Below are 17,200 nucleotides of genomic sequence, written 5' to 3'. Positions count from 1 at the left end.
TGTCCCTGTGTCCCCTCACTGTCCTCTTGTCCCTTCACTGTCCTATGTTCCCACTGTCCCATGTCCCCACTGTCCCCATGTCCCCTCCCTGTCCCCATGTCCCCTCACTGTCCCTGTGTCCCAACACTGTCCCCTCACTGTGCCTGTGTCTCTGTGTCCCCTCACTGTCCCCATGTCCAATCACTGTCCCATGTCCCCTCTCTCTCCCCTTGTCCCCTCACTGTCCCCGTGACCCCATGACTCCTCCCTGTCCCCATGTTCCCTCCCTGTCCCGGTGTCCCCTCACTGTCCCCATGTTGTCCCCTCACTGTCCCCGTGACCCCATGTCTCCTCCCTGTCCCCATGTCCCCTCACTGTCCCTATGTCCCCTCCGTGTCCCTGGTGTCCCCACTGTCCCCATGTCCACTCACTGTCCCATGTCCCCTGACTGTCCCATGTTCCCACTGCCCCGTGTCCCCACTGTCCCCATGTCCCCTCACTGTCCCCATGTCCCCTCACTGTCCCATGTCCCCTCTCTCTCCCCTTGTCCCCTCACTGTCCCGTGACCCCGTGTCTCCTCCCTGTCCCCATGCCCACTCACTGTCCCCTCCCTCTCCCCTTGTCCCCTCACTGTCCCCGTGTCCCCGTGTCCCCCCGGTGTCCCCGCAGGCGTCGCAGACGCCGTCCACGCTGAACCCGGTGCTGCCGGCGTCGGAGCGCACGGTGGCCTGGGTGTCCAACATGCCGCACCTGTCGGCCGACATCGAGAGCGCGCACATCGAGCGCGAGGAGTACAAGCTCAAGGAGTACTCCAAGTCCATGGACGAGAGCCGGCTGGACCGGGTAGGGCCGGTGTGAGGGACACAGGTGTGACTGACAGGTGTGCTCAGGTGTGCCCAGGTGTGCTCAGGTGTGACTGGTACAGGTGTGAGGGACACAGGTGTGACTGACAGGTGTGCTCAGGTGTGCCCAGGTGTGCCCAGGTGTGACTGGTACAGGTGTGAGGGACACAGGTGTGAGGGACAGGTGTGAGGGACACAGGTGTGACTGACAGGTGTGCCCAGGTGTGCCCAGGTGTGACTGGTACAGGTGTGAGTGACACAGGTGTGTGAGGGATCCAGGTGTGCAGGGATCCAGGTGTGAGGGGTACAAGCTCAAGGAGTACTGTAAGTCCATGGACGAGAGCCGGCTGGACCGGGTAGGGCCGGTGTGAGGGACACAGGTGTGCCCAGGTGTGCCCAGGTGTGCCCAGGTGTGACTGGTACAGGTGTGCCCAGGTGTGCAGGGATCCAGGTGTGAGGGGTACAAGCTCAAGGAGTACTCCAAGTCCATGGACGAGAGCCGGCTGGACCGGGTAGGGCCGGTGTGGGGGACACAGGTGTGACTGACACAGGTGTGAGGGACACAGGTGTGCTCAGGTGTGCTCAGGTGTGACTGACACAAATGTGTGAGTGACACAGGTGTGACTGGTTCAGGTGTGTTCAGGTGTGCTCAGGTGTGACTGACACAAATGTGTGAGTGACACAGGTGTGAGTGACACAGGTGTGCTCAGGTGTGCCCACGTGTGAGTGTGCTCAGGCGTACACAGGTGTGACTGGTTCAGGTGTGTTCAGGTGTGCTCAGGTGTGTAGGGATCCGATGGATGATGCTGGTGGAGCTCAGGTGTGCACATGGTCGGGTGTGCAGGGATCCAGGTGTGCCCAGGTGCCAGGAGATGATCCTACGGACAGCCGGTGTCCCTGGATCCAGGTGTGCAGGGATCCAGGTGTGCCCAGGTGTGCAGGGATCCAGGTGTGCAGGTGTTCAGGTGCACAGGTATGCAGAAATCCAGGAGTGCAGATGTTCAAGTGTGAAGGTATCCAGGATTGCCCAGGTGTGCAGGAATCCAGGTGTGCAGGGATTCATGTGTCCCCAGGTGTGCAGGTGTTCAGGTGTGCAGGGATCCAGGTGTGCCCAGGTGTGCCCAGATATTCAGGGATCTATGGGATGGTCCTGATGGATCTCAGGTGTGCAGGGATCCAGGTGAGCAGGGATCCAGGTGTGCCCAGGTGTGCAGGCTGCGGGAGATGACCCCATGCACCTCAGGAGACGATGCTGGTGGATCTCAGGTGTGCCAGGTGTCTCCAGGTGTGCCCAGGTGTGCAGGGATCCAGGTGTGCAGATTTCAGGTGTGCCCAGGTGTGCAGGTGTTCAGGTGAGCAGGGATCCAGGTGTGCCCAGGTGTGCAGGTGTTCAGGTGAGCAGGGATCCAGGTGAGCAGGGATCCAGGTGTGCCCAGGTGTGCAGGCTGCGGGAGATGACCCCATGCACCTCAGGAGACGATGCTGGTGGATCTCAGGTGTGCCCAGGTGTGCCCAGGTGTGCCCAGGTGTGCAGGGATCCAGGTGTGCCCAGGTGTGCAGGGATCCAGGTGTGCCCAGGTGTGCAGGCTGCAGGAGATGACCCCATGCACCTCAGGAGACGATGCTGGTGGATCTCAGGTGTGCCAGGTGTGCCCAGGTGTGCCCAGGTGTCCCCTGTGGCAGGTAGAGGGGTATGAGGAGGAGATCCAGGTGTGCCAGGTGTCCCCAGGTGCACCAGGTGCCCCCAGCTTTCCCAGGTGCTGTAGCTGTGCCCAGGTGTCGCCAGGTACCGTAGGTGTGCCCAGGTGTGACAGGTGTGCCCATAGCAGGGTGTAGGTGTACCCAGGTGTGCCCAGGTGTGACAGGTGTGCCCGTAGCGGGGTTGTAGCTGTGCCCAGGTGTGGCAGGAGCCCTGCAGTGTCCCTTTGGCAGGTGAAGGAGTACGAGGAGGAGATCCACTCGCTGAAGGAGCGGCTGCACAGGGACAGGGGTGGCGTAGGGATGTCCCAGGTGTGCCAGGTGTGACAGGTGTGCCCGTAGCTGTGCCCAGGTGTGCCAGGTGTGCCAGGTGTGCCCATAGCAGGCTGTAGGGGTTCCCAGGTGTGGCAGGAGCCCTGCAGTGTCCCTTTGGCAGGTGAAGGAGTACGAGGAGGAGATCCACTCGCTGAAGGAGCGGCTGCACATGTCCAACCGCAAGCTGGAGGAGTACGAGCGGCGCCTGGTGACGCAGGAGGAGCAGACCAGCCGCATCCTCCTGCAGTACCAGCAGCGCCTGGAGCTCAGCGAGAAGCGGCTCCGGCAGCAGCAGCAGGAGAAGGACTCGCAGATCAAGAGCATCATCGGCAGGTGAGGGACACACGGGGACAGCGGGGACACCGGGGACACCGGGACATGGGGACACATGGGGACAGCGGGGACACCGGGACGCAGGGACACACGGGGACAGCGGGGACAGCGGGACGCGGGGACATGGGGACACACAGGGACACGGGGTCAGCAGGGACACGGGGACAGACAGGGACATGGAGATACACAGGGACAATGGGGACAGACAGGGACACACAGGGACATGGGGACATGGGGACACACAGATCAAGAGCATCATCGGCAGGTGAGGGACACACGGGGACAGCGGGGACACCGGGACGCAGGGACACTGGGGACACTGGGGACACACGGGGACAGCAAGGACACCGGGACGCGGGGACACACGGGGACACCAGGACACGGGGACACACGGGGACATGGAGACACACAGGGACAATGGGGACAGACAGGGGCATGGGGACAGACAGGGACACACGGGGACATGGGGACAGACAGGGACATGGGGACACACGAGGACACACGGGGACATGGGGACACGGGGACATACAGGGACACACAGGGGCATGGGGACACAGGGACATACAGGGACACACAGGGGCATGGGGACACACGGGGACACGGGGACAGTGGGGACAACAGGGACATGGGGACACACGAGGACAGACAGGGACAATGGGGACTCGCAGATCAAGAGCATCATCAGCAGGTGAGGGACACATGGGGACACCGGGGACACCGGGACGCGGGGACACACGCGGACACACGGGGACAGCGGGACACACGGGGACATGGGGACAGACAGGGACATGGGGACACACGAGGACACACGGGGACAGCAGGGACATGGGGACACAGGGACACAGGGACAGACAGGTACAGACAGGGGCATGGGGACAGAGGGACACACAGGGACATGGGGACACGGAGACACACAGGGACGTGCAGACAGACAGGGACAATGGGGACATGGGGACACAGAGGGAAATGGGGACGTGGGGACAGACAGGGACATGGGGAAACACACAGAGCCAGGGGCACACAGGGACTCGCAGATCAAGAGCATCATCGGAAGGTGAGGGACACACGGGGACAGCAGGAACACTGGGACACGGGGACACATGGGGACAGCGGGACACGGGGACACACGGGGACAGCGGGGACAGCGGGGACAGCGGGACGCGGGGACACACGGGGACAGCGGGGACATGGGGACACGGGGACAGACAGGGACACACAGGGGCATGGGGACACACGGGGACACGGGGACAGCGGGGACAACAGGGACATGAGGACACACGAGGACAGACAGGGACAATGGGGACTCGCAGATCAAGAGCATCATCAGCAGGTGAGGGACACATGGGGACAGCGGGGACACCGGGACACGGGGACACACGGGGACAGCCAGGGACAGCCAGGGGACATTGGGGACACACAGAGACACGCAGGGATGTGGGGACACACACACTGGGGACAGCAAGAGACAGCAGGGGACACTGGGGACACACAGGGACATCGAGGGGGACACAGGGACATCAGGGCTACAGGGACATTGGGGACACCCAGACAGACACGCGGGACATTGGGGACGCAGGGGACAGAGGGACACAGGGGACACAAGGACGTGGGGGTGACACAGGCACACGTAGGACGTGGGTGACACTGAGGTGACACGGGAGCACCAAGGGACACGGGGACACGGTGTGGCCCATGTGTGTCCCCACGATTGTCCCCAAATCCCTGGGTGTCCCTGGCGTGTCCCCAGGTGTACCCAGGGGTGTCCCCAGGGTGTCCCTGTGTCCCTGGGTGTCCCTGGCATGTCCCCAAGTGTCCCTGAGGGGTCCCCAAGGTGTCCCCAGAGTTGTTCCCATGGCTCTGGGTGTCCCAAGGTGTCCCCAAGCTGTCCCTGGGATTGTCCCCATGTCCCTGGACTGTCCCCAGGGTGTCCCCATGGCCCTTGGGCTGTCCCTGCGAGTGTCCCCATGTGCCCAAGGTGTCCCCACATCCCTGAGGATGTTCCTGTGATCCCAGGGCTGTCCCTGAGCTGTCCCCATGTCCCTGGGCTGTCCCTGGAGGTGTCCCCGTGTCCCTGGGTGTGTCCCCGTGTCCCCGGGCTGGGCTGTCCCCGAGGGCCCGGGGGTGTCCCTGAGTGTGTCCCCACGTCCCTGGGTGTGTCCCCGTATCACTGGCTGTCCCCGTGTCCCCGGGGCTGTCCCCTGGCTGTCCCCGTGTCCCCGGCCGTCCCCGCGGGCCCGGGGGTGTCCCGGGCTGTCCCCGGGGCTGTCCCCGTGTCCCCATGTCCCCTGGCTGTCCCCGTGTCCCCGCGGGCCCGGGAGTGTCCCTGGGGCTGTCCCTGGGTGTTTCCCCCTGATCCCCGGGGCTGTCCCCGGCTGTCCCCGTGTCCCCGGCCGTCCCCGCGGGGTGTCCCTGTGTCCCTGGCTGTCCCCATGATCCCCGGGGCTGTCCCCGTGTCCCCATGTCCCCTGGCTGTCCCCGTGTCCCCGCGGGCCCGGGGCTGTCCCCGGGGCTGTCCCCGTGTCCCTGTGTCCCCATGTCCCCGTGTCCCCGCGGGCCCGGGGGGTGTCCCTGTGTCCCTGGCTGTCCCTATGATCCCCGGGGCTGTCCCCGTGTCCCCTGGCTGTCCCCGTGTCCCCGCGGGCCCGGGGGTGTCCCGGGCTGTCCCCGGGGCTGTCCCCGTGTCCCCGGGCTGTCCCCGTGTCCCTGGGGCTGTCCCTGGGTGTTTCCCCCTGATCCCCGGGGCTGTCCCCGTGTCCCCGGGCTGTCCCCGTGTCCCCGGGCTGTCCCCGTGTCCCCGGCGGTCCCCGCGGGCCCGGGGGTGTCCCGGGCTGTCCCCGTGTCCCCGTGGGCCCAGGGGTGTTCCCGGGGCTGTCCCCGTGTCCCTATGTCCCCTGGCTGTCCCCGTGTCCCCGCGGGCCCGGGGGTGTCCCGGGCTGTCCCCGGGGCTGTCCCCGGGGGGGTGGCAGCATGACCCCGGTGAAGCCTGGCCCCGCAGGCTGATGCTGGTGGAGCAGGAGCTGCGCAGGGATCACTTGGGCGCCCACGACCCGTCCGAGGGCCGGCGGCGGCTGCTCGACGCTCAGGTGGAAATTACAATGTCATTGCTCTGCTCCGTGTGACATCGGCCATCCCACGCCGCGCTGGGGGCCCGGGGGGTTTGGGGGGTTTGGGGGGGTTGTGAGTGTCCCTAGGGGGGTATTTGGGGGGTTAGGGGTGTCCCTAGAAGGGTCTGGGGGGATTTTTGGGGGGATTGTGAGTGTCCCTAGGGGGTGTTTGGGGGGTTATGAGTGTCCCTAGGGGGGTCTGGGGGGATTTTTGGGGGGTTTTGGGTGTCCCTAGGGGGTCTTTGGGGGGTTATGAGTGTCCCTAGGGGGGTCTGGGGGGATTTTTGGGGGATTTTGGGTATCTCTAGGGGGGTTTGGTGGGGTTTTGGGGGACTATGGGTGTTCCTAGTGGGGTTCTGAGGGGTCTGGGGGGGTCTTGGGGGGGGTTATGGGTGTCCCTAGAGGGGTATTTGGGGGGTTTTGGGTGTCCCTAGAGGGGTCTGGGGGGGTTTTGGGGGGATTAGGGGTGTCCCTAGAGGGGTATTTGGGGGCTTATGTGCGTCCCCCTAGAGGGGTTTGGGAGGTTGTGAGTATCCCTAGGGGGGGTTTTGGGGGGTTATGGGTGTCCCTAGGGGGGTTTGGGGGGGGGTTTGGGGAGTTATGGGTGTCCCTAGGGGGGTTTGGGGGGGGTTTGGGGAGTTATGAGTGTCCCTACGGGGGTTTGGGGGGGTCTGGGGGGGTATTTGGGGGGGTTAGGGGTGTCCCTAGAGGGGTATTTGGGGGGTTTTGGGTGTCCCTAGAGGGGTCTGGGGGGGTTTTGGGGGGATTAGGGGTGTCCCTAGAGGGGTATTTGGGGGGTTATGTGCGTCCCCCTAGAGGGGTTTGGGAGGTTGTGAGTATCCCTAGGGGGGGTTTTGGGGGGTTATGGGTGTCCCTAGGGGGGTTTGGGGGGGGGTTTGGGGAGTTATGGGTGTCCCTAGGGGGGTTTGGGGGGGGTTTGGGGAGTTATGAGTGTCCCTACGGGGGTTTGGGGGGGTCTGGGGGGGTGTTTGGGGGGGTTATGGGTGTCCCTAGGGGGGGTCTGGGGGCGGTTTGGGGGGCTTATGGGTGTCCCTAGGGGGGTTATGGGTGTCCCTAGGGGGGTTTGGGGTGTTTGGAGGGGCTGTGAGTATCCCTAGGGGGTGTTTGGGGGGTTATGAGTGTCCCTAGAGGGGTCTGGGGGGGATTTTTGGGGAGTTTGGGTGTCCCTAGAGAGATCTGGGGGGGTTATGGGTGTCCCTAGGGGGGTTTGGGGGGGTCTGGGGGGATTTTTGAGGGGTTTTGGGTGTTCCTAGGGGGGTTTGAAGAGGTTTTTTGGGGTCCACAGGGGAGTTTGGGGGAGTCTCGGTGGGTTTGGAGGAGTTACGGGTGTCCGGGGGGGAGGTATTTGGGTATTTTGGGGGGATCACTGGCAGTCTCGTGGGGTATTTGGGTATTTTGGGGGGTTATTGGGGGTCCCGAGGGGGATATTTGGATATTTTGGGGAGGGTTTTGGGGTCTCTGGGGGGTGTTCGGGTATTTTGGGGGGTTATTTGGGGTCTCTGGGTGTTGCTGGGGGGATTTTGGGGGGATAATTTGGGGGTTTGGGAGATTTTGGGGCGGTCTCTGGGTGTCGCTGGGGGGATTTTGGGGGTTATTTGGGTTTTGGGGGGATTTTTGGGTGTCCCCAGGGGGGTTTTGGGGGTTATTTGGGGTCTCTGGGGGGTTTCGGGACCCTCGGGGGGGGCTCCTGTCACCTCTGGGGACCATGGGGGGACAAGGCCACCTCTGGGGGGGACATGGTGGCACTTGGGGGGGGGGCAGAGGGGGGACAGGGCCACCCCCGGGGGGACAACGGGACCCCTCGGGGGGACAGGGACCCCTGGAGGGGACACAGCCACCTCCAAAGGGGACAGGGCCACCCCCAAAGGGGACAGGGCCACCCCCAGGGGGGGACAGAGCCACCCCCAGAGGGGACAGGGCCACCTCCAGAGGGGACAGAGTCACCTCCAAAGGGGACAGGGACCCCTGGAGGGGACAGGGACACCCCCAGAGGGGACAACAGGACCCCCCAGAGGGGACAAAGTGCCCCTCAGAGGGGACCTGAGGGGGACAGGGCCACCCCCAGCAAGGACAGGGCCACTCCCAGAGGGGGCAAAGTGACCCCCGAGAAGGGACAGGGCCACCCCCAAAGGGGACAGGGCCACCCCAGAGGGGACAGGGCCACTCCCAAAGGGGACAGGGCCACCCCCCAAAGGGGACAGGGCCACCCCAGAGGGGACAAAGTGACCCCTGGAAGGGACAGGGCCACCCCAGAGGGGACAGGGCCACCCCAGAGGGGACAAAGTGACCCCTGGAAGGGACAGGGCCACCCCAGAGGGGACAGGGCCACCCCAGAGGGGACAAAGTGACCCCTGGAAGGGACAGGGCCACCCCTGGGGGGACAAAGCGGCCCCGCAGGACACAGGGCCACCCCCGGGGTGACACCGGAGGGACATTTCAGGGCGGAGGTGACACCGCCCCACCCCCCAGCCCAGGGACAGCGCCACCCCCGTGTCCCCCCCCACAGTGACGGGGCCATTTCTGTGCCCCCTCCTCGGGTCGGGGCCACCCCAAGGCCACCCCGGGGTCACCTCAAGGCCACCTCAGGGCCACCCCGGGGCCACTTCAGGGGCCACTTTGGGGCCACCTCAGGGCCACTTCAGGGGCCACCTCGGGGTCACCTTGGAGCCACCTCAGGGGCCACTTCAAGGTCACCTCAGGGGTCACCTCAGGGCCAGTTTGGGGTCACCTCAAGGCCACCTCAAGGCCACTTCAGGGGCCACCTCGGAGTCACCTTGGGGTCACCTCAGGGGCCATCTCAGGGCCACCCCAGGGTCACCTCAGGGCCACTTTAGGGTCACCTCGGGGCCACTTTGTGGTCACCCCAGGGCCACCCCGGGGTCAGCCCGGGGCCAGCCCGGCCGGGCCGTGTCCCCGCGCGGCGCGGTGGCCGCGGTGGCCCTGATGTCCCCTCCCGTGTCTCTCTTGTCACAGCTGTCCGTCAGGTAGCGCGGCCCGGCCCCGCCAGTGGCACCGGACCCTCGGCCACCGGTGACACCCCAGGTGGGTCCTTGTCCCCTCCCTGCCACCCCCCCGGGCCGCACAGGGGGACCCTTGGGGACACGGATCCCAGATGTCCCCAAGACCCTCTCGTGTCCCCAGGGGACACTGGGGACCCTTGGGGACACGGATCTGGAATGTCCCCAAGCGCTCTGCTGGCCCCAAGGGACACTGGGGACACTTGGCAGGTGTCCCCATGTCCCTCCCGTGTCCCCATGTCCCTGCCATGTCCTTCAGGCACACTGGGGACCCTTGGGGACACGGATCCAAGATGTCCCCAAGACCCTCCTGTGTCACTAAGGGACATTGGGGACCCTTGGGGACACGGATCTGGAATGTCCCCATGTCCCTCCCGTGTCCCCATGTCCTTCATGGGCACTGGGGACCCTTGGGGACACGGATCCAGGTGTCCCCAAGGCCCTTTTCTGTCCCCAAGGGACACTGGGAACCCTTGGGGACACGGATCCAAATGTCCCTAAGGGACACTGGGGACCCTTGGGGACAGGCATCCAGGTGTCCCCAAGGCCCTTTTCTGTCCCCAAGGGACACTGGGGACACAGATCTTGGTGTCCCCATGGACCTCTTGGGGACATGGATCCAGGTGTCCTCATGTCCCTCCTGTGTCCCTCCCATGTCCCCAGGGCACATTGGGGACCCTTGGGGACACGGATCCAGGTGTCCCCATGTCCCTCCTGTGTCCCCATGTCCCTCCCGTGTCCTTCAGGCACACTGGGGACCCTTGGGGACACGGATCCGAGATGTCCTCAAGACCCTCTCGTGTCCCCAGGGGACACTGGGGACCCTTGGGGACACGGATCTGGAATGTCCCCATGTCCCTCCTGTGTCCCCATGTCCCTCAAGGGCACTGGGGACTCCTTGGGGACATGGATCCAAATGTCCCTACGGGACATTGGGGACCCTTGGGGACAGGCATCCAGGTGTCCCCAAGACCCTTTTCTGTCCCCAAGGGACACTGGGGACCCTTGGGGACACGGATCTGGAATGTCCCCAAGCGCTCTGCTGGCTCCAAGGGACACTGGGGACCCTTGGGGACACGGATCTGGGTGTCCCCGTGTCTCTCTCATGTCCCCATGTCCCTCATGGGCACTGGGGACCCTTGGGGACACAGATCTGGAATGTCCCCAAGCGCTCTGCTGGCTCCAAGGGACACTGGGGACCCTTGGGGACACAAATCCAAGATGTCCCCATGTCCCCAAGGCACACTGGGGACCCTGGGGGACAGGCATCCCGGTGTCCCCAAGGCCCTTTTCTGTCCCCAAGGGACACTGGGGACACGGATCTGGGTGTCCCCATGTCCCTCCCATGTCCCCAGGGCACACTGGGGACCCTTGGGGACACAAATCCAGATGTCCCCAAGACCCTTTTGTGTCCCCAAGGACACCGGGACCCCTTGGGGACACGGATCCAGCTGTCCCCAAGGTGCTCATTGTCCCCATGTCCCTCAAGGGGACACTTGGGGACAGGGATCAAAGATGTCCCCAAGGCCCTTTTCTGTCCCCAAGGGACACTGGGGACACAAATCTGGGTGTCCCCATGTCCCCACGGACCCCTTGGGACATGGATCCAGGTGTCCCATGTCCCTCCCGTGTCCCCATGTCCTTCCCACGTCCCTCAAGGGCACTGGGGACACTTGGGGACACTTGGGGACATGGATCCAAGATGTCCCCAAGACCCGCCCGTGCCCCATGTCCTTCAGGGACACAAGGGACAACTTGGGGACACAGATCCAGATGTCCCCATGTCCCTCCTGTGTCCCCATGTCCCTCAGGACCCCTTGGGGACACCAGCCCCGGTGTCCCCTTGTCCCTCCTGTGTCCCCATGTCCCTTGGGGACATGGATCCAGGTGTCCCCACGTCCCTCCTGCTGTCCCCATGTCCCCTGGGGACATGGACCGAGGTGTCCCCATGTCCCTCCTGGTGTCCTCCTGTCCCTCCTGTGTCCCTGTGTCACCTGGGGACACTGTCCCAGGTGTCCCCTTGTCCCTTCTGTGTCCCCATGTCCTTTAGGGACATGGGGAACCCCTTGGGGACACTGTCCCAGGTGTCCCCTTGTCCCTCCTGATGTCCCCATGTCCTTCCCGATGTCCCCATGTCCCTTGTGGACACTGGGGACCCTTTGGGGACAGTAGGGACCTTTTGGGGACACCGCCCCAGGTGTCCCCATGTCCCTCCTGATGTCCCCATGTCCCTCCTGGTGTCCCCATGTCCCTTGTGGACACTGGGGACCCTCTGGGGACATTGGTGACCCTTTGGGGACACCGCCCCAGGTGTCCCCATGTCCCTTGTGGACACTGGGGACCCTTTGGGGACAATGGGGACCCTTTGGGGACACCGCCCCAGGTGTCCCCATGTCCCCTCAGGTGCCACCACCGGCCCTGTCCCCCCCCCCCCGGAGGTGCCACCATTGTCCCCACCCCCCCGGGTGGGTGACCATGGTTTGGGGGGGGTTGGGAGGGGGGGGTGGGTTTGTCACCAAATGTCCCCCAGCGCTGGCGCCGCGTCACCGTCACCATCCTCGTGTCTTGTGTCTGTCCCCATCTCACCGGGGGGGAGGTGACACCCGTGTCCGTGTGCCATGTCCTGTCACCGCGGGGGGGACAGGCCGGCGGGGGGGGACAGTTCAGGGGGGTTGGGGACAGTTCAGGGGGGGTGGGGACAGTTCAGGGGGGTGGGGACAGTTCAGGGGGGTTGGGGACAGTTCAGGGGGGGTGGGGACAGTTCAGGGGGGTGGGGACAGTTCGGGGGGGGGGGACAGTTCAGGGGGGGTGGGGACAGTTCAGGGGGGTTGGGGACAGTTCAGGGGGGGTGGGGACAGTTCAGGGGGGTGGGGACAGTTCAGGGGGGGGGTGGGGACAGTTCAGGGGGTGGGGACAGTTCAGGGGGGGGTTGGGGACAATGAGGGAGCACCAGGACATTTTTTGGGGTGGGGACAGTTTAGGGCAGGGCAGGGACAATTTTAGGAGGGGGTGGGGACAATTTTGGGGGTGACCCTCCTCAGTTTTGGGGGCGGGGTGAGGACAAACCGAGGGCGCCCCGCCTTCATTTTTGGGGTTCATTTTAGGGTGAAACTTTTAGGGTCAGGGTGAGCTTTAGGGCTTCGGGGTGAAGTTTTAGGGAGTCGGGGTTGATTTTAGGGGGTCGGCGTTAATTTGAGGGGTTCAGGGTTAATTTTAGGGGGTCGGGGTTAATTTTAGGGGGTCAGGGTTAATTTTAGGGGGTCGGGGTTAATGTTAGGGGTTCAAGGTTAATTTTAGGGGGTCAGGTTTGATTTGAGGGGTTCAGGATTGATTTGAGGGGGTCAGGATTGATTTTAGGGGGTCGGGGTTAATGTTAGGGGTTCAAGGTTAATTTTAGGGGGTCAGGTTTGATTTGAGGGGTTCAGGATTGATTTGAGGGGGTCAGGATTGATTTTAGGGGTTCAGGGTTAATTTTAGGATGTCGGGTTTGATTTTAGGGGTTCAGGTTAGTTTTAGGGGGTGAGGTTTGATTTGAGGGGTTCAAGGTTAATTTTTGGGGGTCGGGGTTAATTTTAGAGGTTCAGGGTTAATTTTAGGGGTTCGGCGTTAATTTGAGGGGTTCAGGGTTAATTTTAGGGGGCCGGGGTTAATTTGAGGGGTTCAAGGTTAGTTTTAGGGGGCCGGGGTTAATTTTAGGGGGTCAGGGTTAATTTTAGGGGGCCGGGGTTAATTTGAGGGGTTCAGGGTTAGTTTTAGGGGGCCGGGGTTCCCTGCGGGGCGGCTCAGGGCTGATTTTTGGGTGGATTCGCGTTGATTTCGGGAGCCCCGAGGGCCCCGCGCCGGCGCCGCAGGTGAGTGAGCCCCGCGCGGGGGGGGCGGGGGTCGCTTTGGGGACACTCGGGGACACTCAGGGGACACTCGGGGACACTCAGGGACACTCAGGGCGGCGCTGGCGGGGGCGGGGGGGTGAATGAGCCCCCTCGGTGCCTTGCAGGAGAGGCAGCTTTCCGCCGTGGGTGCAGCAGACCCGGGTGTGATCTGGGGGGCCGGGGGGGTCCCCGGGCGGCCCCCGCCTCCGCCCCCGCCACCCCCGATCACGGCCAACGGCTGCGAGCGGCGCGGCCCCGCTGCTGAGCACTGACCCCCGCCCCGGGGGTCGCCGGGACCCCCCCCAAAACACCGCACCCGCACCCCCCCTTCAGTCCCCCCGACCCCCCCAGCCCTGGGGGAAAAGGGGGAAAGGGGAGGGCGGGGGGGGGGGAGCACCCGGAGACCCCCGGGGTGAGGAGGAGGAGGAGGAGGAGGAGGAGGAGGAGGCGAGGGGGGCTCGCGCTGGGGGGGGTCTCGCGCGAGGAATTCGGGGGGATTTGCGCGAGGAATTTTGGGGGGTCCTCGTGCAAAGGGCTCCTCGCGCGGGGAAAGGGGGGGGGGGCGGGGGTCGGGCCAGCATTCGGCCTTCCCCCGTGCGACAATTTGGGGGTCCCCGTGTGAGGATTCGGGGTACCCGTGTGAGGATTTGGGGTCCCCGTGTGAGGATTTGGGGGTCCCCGTGTGAGGATTCGGGGTACCCGTGTGAGGATTTGGGGTCCCCGTGTGAGGATTTGGGGTCCCCGTGTGAGGATTTGGGGGTCCCCGTGTGAGGATTCGGGGTCCCCATATGAAGATTCGGGGTCCCCGTATGAAGATTTGGGGTCCCCGTGTGAGGATTTCGGGGTCCCCCTGCAAGGGCTCCTCGTGCCACCGTCTCTCCTCGTGTCACCAAGAGGAACTGGGGGTCCTGGTGCCAGAGCCCCTCGAGTGTCACCAGCTCCTCACCGAGGGCTCCGAGTGCCACCAGAGGAATTTGGGGGGCTCCGAGTGCCACCCGGAGGGATTTGGGGGGCTCCGAGTGGCACCGGGACCAGCCCAGCTCTCGTGCGAGGGTCACGAGTGCCACCAAGAGGAACAAGGGGGGGTCCTCGTGCAAGAGCCCCCCGAGTGCCACCAGCTCCTGGTGTCACCAAGAGCCCCCCGAGTGCCACCAGCTCCTGGAGTGCCACCAGCTCCTCGTGCCACCAAGAGCCCCTCCAGTGCCACCAGCTCCAAGTGTCACCGGGACCTCGTGCAGGAGAAATTGGGGGGGTCCTCGTGCCATCAAGAGCCCCCCAAGTGCCACCAGCTCCAAATGCCACCAAGAGCCCCCCGAGTGCCACCAGGACCAGCTCAGCCCCGTGTGCGGGTCCCTGGTGTCACCAGGGTCTCTCTCTGTGTCACCTGCCGTCCTCGGGCACCCACCGGGACCCCCCTGAGCACCGAGACCCCCCGAATGTCACCGTCCTCGTGCACCGGGACCCCCCTCAGGACCCCCCCTCAGGCATCAGGACCCTCGAGTTCCCCCTCCCCCCTCCTCGTGCACTGGCACCACCGGAGCCCCCCCAAAAAATCGGGACCACCGGACCCCCCCCCCCCCCGAGGAACGGGGACCCTCCCGCAGCGCACCGCGACCACCAGAGACCCCCCCCCCGCATCAATCACCGAGCACCGGGACCCCCCCTCGAGCATTGACCCCCCCCATTGTGCACCGGGACCACCGGAGAGCCCCCCGAATCACCGAGCACCGGGACCCCCCCATTGTGCACCGGGACCACCGGAGAGCCCCCCTCATCAATCACCGAGCACCGGGACCCCCCCGAATCACCGAGCACCGGGACCCCCCCTCGGGCACCGGGACCACCGGAGAGCCCCCGAATCACCGAGCACCGGGACCCCCCCCATTGTGCACCGGGACCACCGGAGAGCCCCCCCGAATCACCGGGACCCCCCGTGCACCGCCCCCCCCCTCGTGCACCAGCACCGGGACTGGACCCTCCTCGAGCACCGGGACCCCCCCGTGCATTGACCCCCCCCTCACTGAGCACCGGGACTGGGACTGGACCCCCCCTCGAACACCGGGACCCCCCCGGGCACCGGGACCCCCCCGGGCAGCGCCACCCCCGTGCGCCGGGACTGGGACCGGACCCCCCCTCGTGTACCGACCCCCCCGAGCACCGGGCCCGGACCCCCCTTTGTGCCCCCCACCCATCACGGGGGTTCTGCCCCCTCCCCTTTGACCCCCCCGGGAACAGCGCGGGGCTGGGGGGGGCTCCGAGAGCTGGGGGGGCACCGGGGGGTCCCCAGCACTGGGGGGGCTCCGTTCTGTGACCCCCCCGTTATCAGCCCCCGTTATCACCTGGGACCCCCCCCCAATTTACCGGGACCCCCCCATTCACTGCCTCCCCCCCTTCACCGACCCCCCAAAAGCGCTGGGACCCCCCCAGCCCATGAGCCCCCCCCGCAGTGCGCCAGGACCCCCCACTCACCGCCCCTCCCCCACCCATGGGACACCCCCCACCGCCCCCCCACTCACCAGGCCCCCCCGATCCATGGGACGCCCCCACACCCACCGGACCCCCCCACACTCACCACGCCCCCCCTCGGCACCCCCCGGGCCCCCCCCCATTGATTGAACCCCCCCCGAACGCCCCCCGCCCCTCCCCCTCGGCCCCCCCGGCCCGCGTTGGGCCCCGCCGGGGCCGGGCTGGCTCCACCCCCCGGGGCCCCCCCGCGCCCCCCCGGCCCCTCCGGGCCCCCCAGGACCCCCCGAGCCCCCCCGGCCCCTCCGGGCCCCCCAGGACCCCCCGAGCCCCCCCGGTGGGGCCGGGCTGGCTCCACCCCCCGGGGCCGCCGCTGCGCGGAGCCTTTCAATAAACGCCGATCGGTCTTGTAGCCACGCCCACGGGGGGCGGGGCCGCGCGGGGCGGCCAATGGGGAGCAACGGAGCGGGGAGGGGGCGGGGGCTGGGAAAGGTGAGGAGCGGGAGCGTGGGAAAATGGGCGGGGCCCAGGGAGCGGCGGCCAATGGGGAGAGGAGGGGGCGTGGACACGGGGCGGGAAGGGGCGGGCAATGAATGGGGGCTGGAAAAGGGGGCGGGGCCTGAAAGAGGGGCGGGGTCTGCAGGGAAATGAATGGGGCATGGAAAAGGGGCGGGGCTTGGAGGGAAATGAAAGTGGGCGGAGCCCAGTGGGGCAATGAATGGGGACTGAAAAAGGGGTGGGGCCTAAAAAGGGGCGGGGCCTTGGCAGACAATGAATGGGGACTGAAAAAGGGGTGGGGCCTAAAAAGGGGCGGGGCCTGGGCAGACAATGAATGGGGCATGGAAAAGGGGTGGGGTCTGGAGGGAAATAAATGAAGTTTGGAAAAGGGGCGGGACCGGGAGGAAAACAAAAGTGGGCGGAGCCTGACAGGTAATGAATGGGGACTGAAAAAGGGGCGGGGCCTGGGTGGGGCGTGAATGGGGTGTGGAAAAGGGGTGGGGTCTGGAGAGAAATTGAATGAATGAATGAATGAATGAATGAAAGGGGCGGGGCCTGGGCGGCCATGAATAAGGCATGGAAAAGGGGCGGGGTCTGGAGGGAAATTAATGAATGACCTTTGGAAAAGGGGCGGGACCTGGAGGAGAATGAAAGTGGGCGGAGCCCGCTCTGCTGCCTTGGACTCACGGGTTTGGACTGAAGGCACTTGAGATGGAGCTCATGTTCGGACTCAGGTGTTTATTATTTGTTATTTATTATTTATTATTATTTATCTATTATTTTATTGTTATTTATTAACTCACTGCCGTGAGTTCGGCAGCTTTTCCTTAACAAGGCACAAAATGGCCGACAATCTCTTGTTGCGGGGTCTTTTAAGGCTAAACTACCCAAAAAATGGCCAACGATCTCTTGTTACAGGCTCTTTTGAGACTAAACTACCCAAAAAATGGCCAATGATCTCTTGAAGCTTTGAAGAAGGAGTCTGGACTCTTGCTTTTGGTCTTCAGTTGAGTTTATTGTTCCTTATCTACAAAGTTTTTCTGTCTGTCCAGCCGAGGTCT

At 64.8% G+C, this 17,200-nt stretch overlaps 1 protein-coding gene and 1 long non-coding RNA gene across 19 annotated transcripts in view; both read left to right on the top strand.

Moving 5' to 3' along the window:
• SYNGAP1 (synaptic Ras GTPase activating protein 1) overlaps positions 1 to 16,053 on the top strand; it is a 42,413-nt gene extending 26,360 nt beyond the window's left edge. For 2 of the 18 annotated variants that reach the window (XM_064399453.1, XM_064399445.1), the window contains 5 exons: positions 649 to 822; positions 2,962 to 3,167; positions 6,150 to 6,250; positions 9,266 to 9,334; positions 13,304 to 16,053. In XM_064399453.1, coding sequence (XP_064255523.1) covers positions 649 to 822; positions 2,962 to 3,167; positions 6,150 to 6,250; positions 9,266 to 9,334; positions 13,304 to 13,443 — 690 coding nt within the window. In that variant the 3' untranslated portion in view covers positions 13,444 to 16,053. Of the gene's footprint in view, positions 1 to 648; positions 847 to 992; positions 1,046 to 2,753; positions 2,857 to 2,955; positions 3,168 to 6,149; positions 6,256 to 9,265; positions 9,335 to 13,303 lie in introns of those variants that run through there. The other 16 variants (XM_064399452.1, XM_064399444.1, XM_064399460.1 and 13 more) reach the window with 13 other exon arrangements.
• LOC135286332 (uncharacterized) lies at positions 1,350 to 2,724 on the top strand. The gene is made up of 3 exons (XR_010350707.1): positions 1,350 to 2,207; positions 2,266 to 2,635; positions 2,687 to 2,724. It is a non-coding gene; the product is annotated as an uncharacterized LOC135286332 (long non-coding RNA).
• Positions 16,054 to 17,200: the final 1,147 nt, after the last annotated feature.

This window comes from Passer domesticus, chromosome 26, assembly GCF_036417665.1.
Source record: "Passer domesticus isolate bPasDom1 chromosome 26, bPasDom1.hap1, whole genome shotgun sequence".
Classification (NCBI taxonomy): Eukaryota; Metazoa; Chordata; class Aves; order Passeriformes; family Passeridae; genus Passer; species Passer domesticus.
Note: the sequence above shows the minus strand (reverse complement) of the source record. Positions and strands in the feature narration are given on the sequence as shown.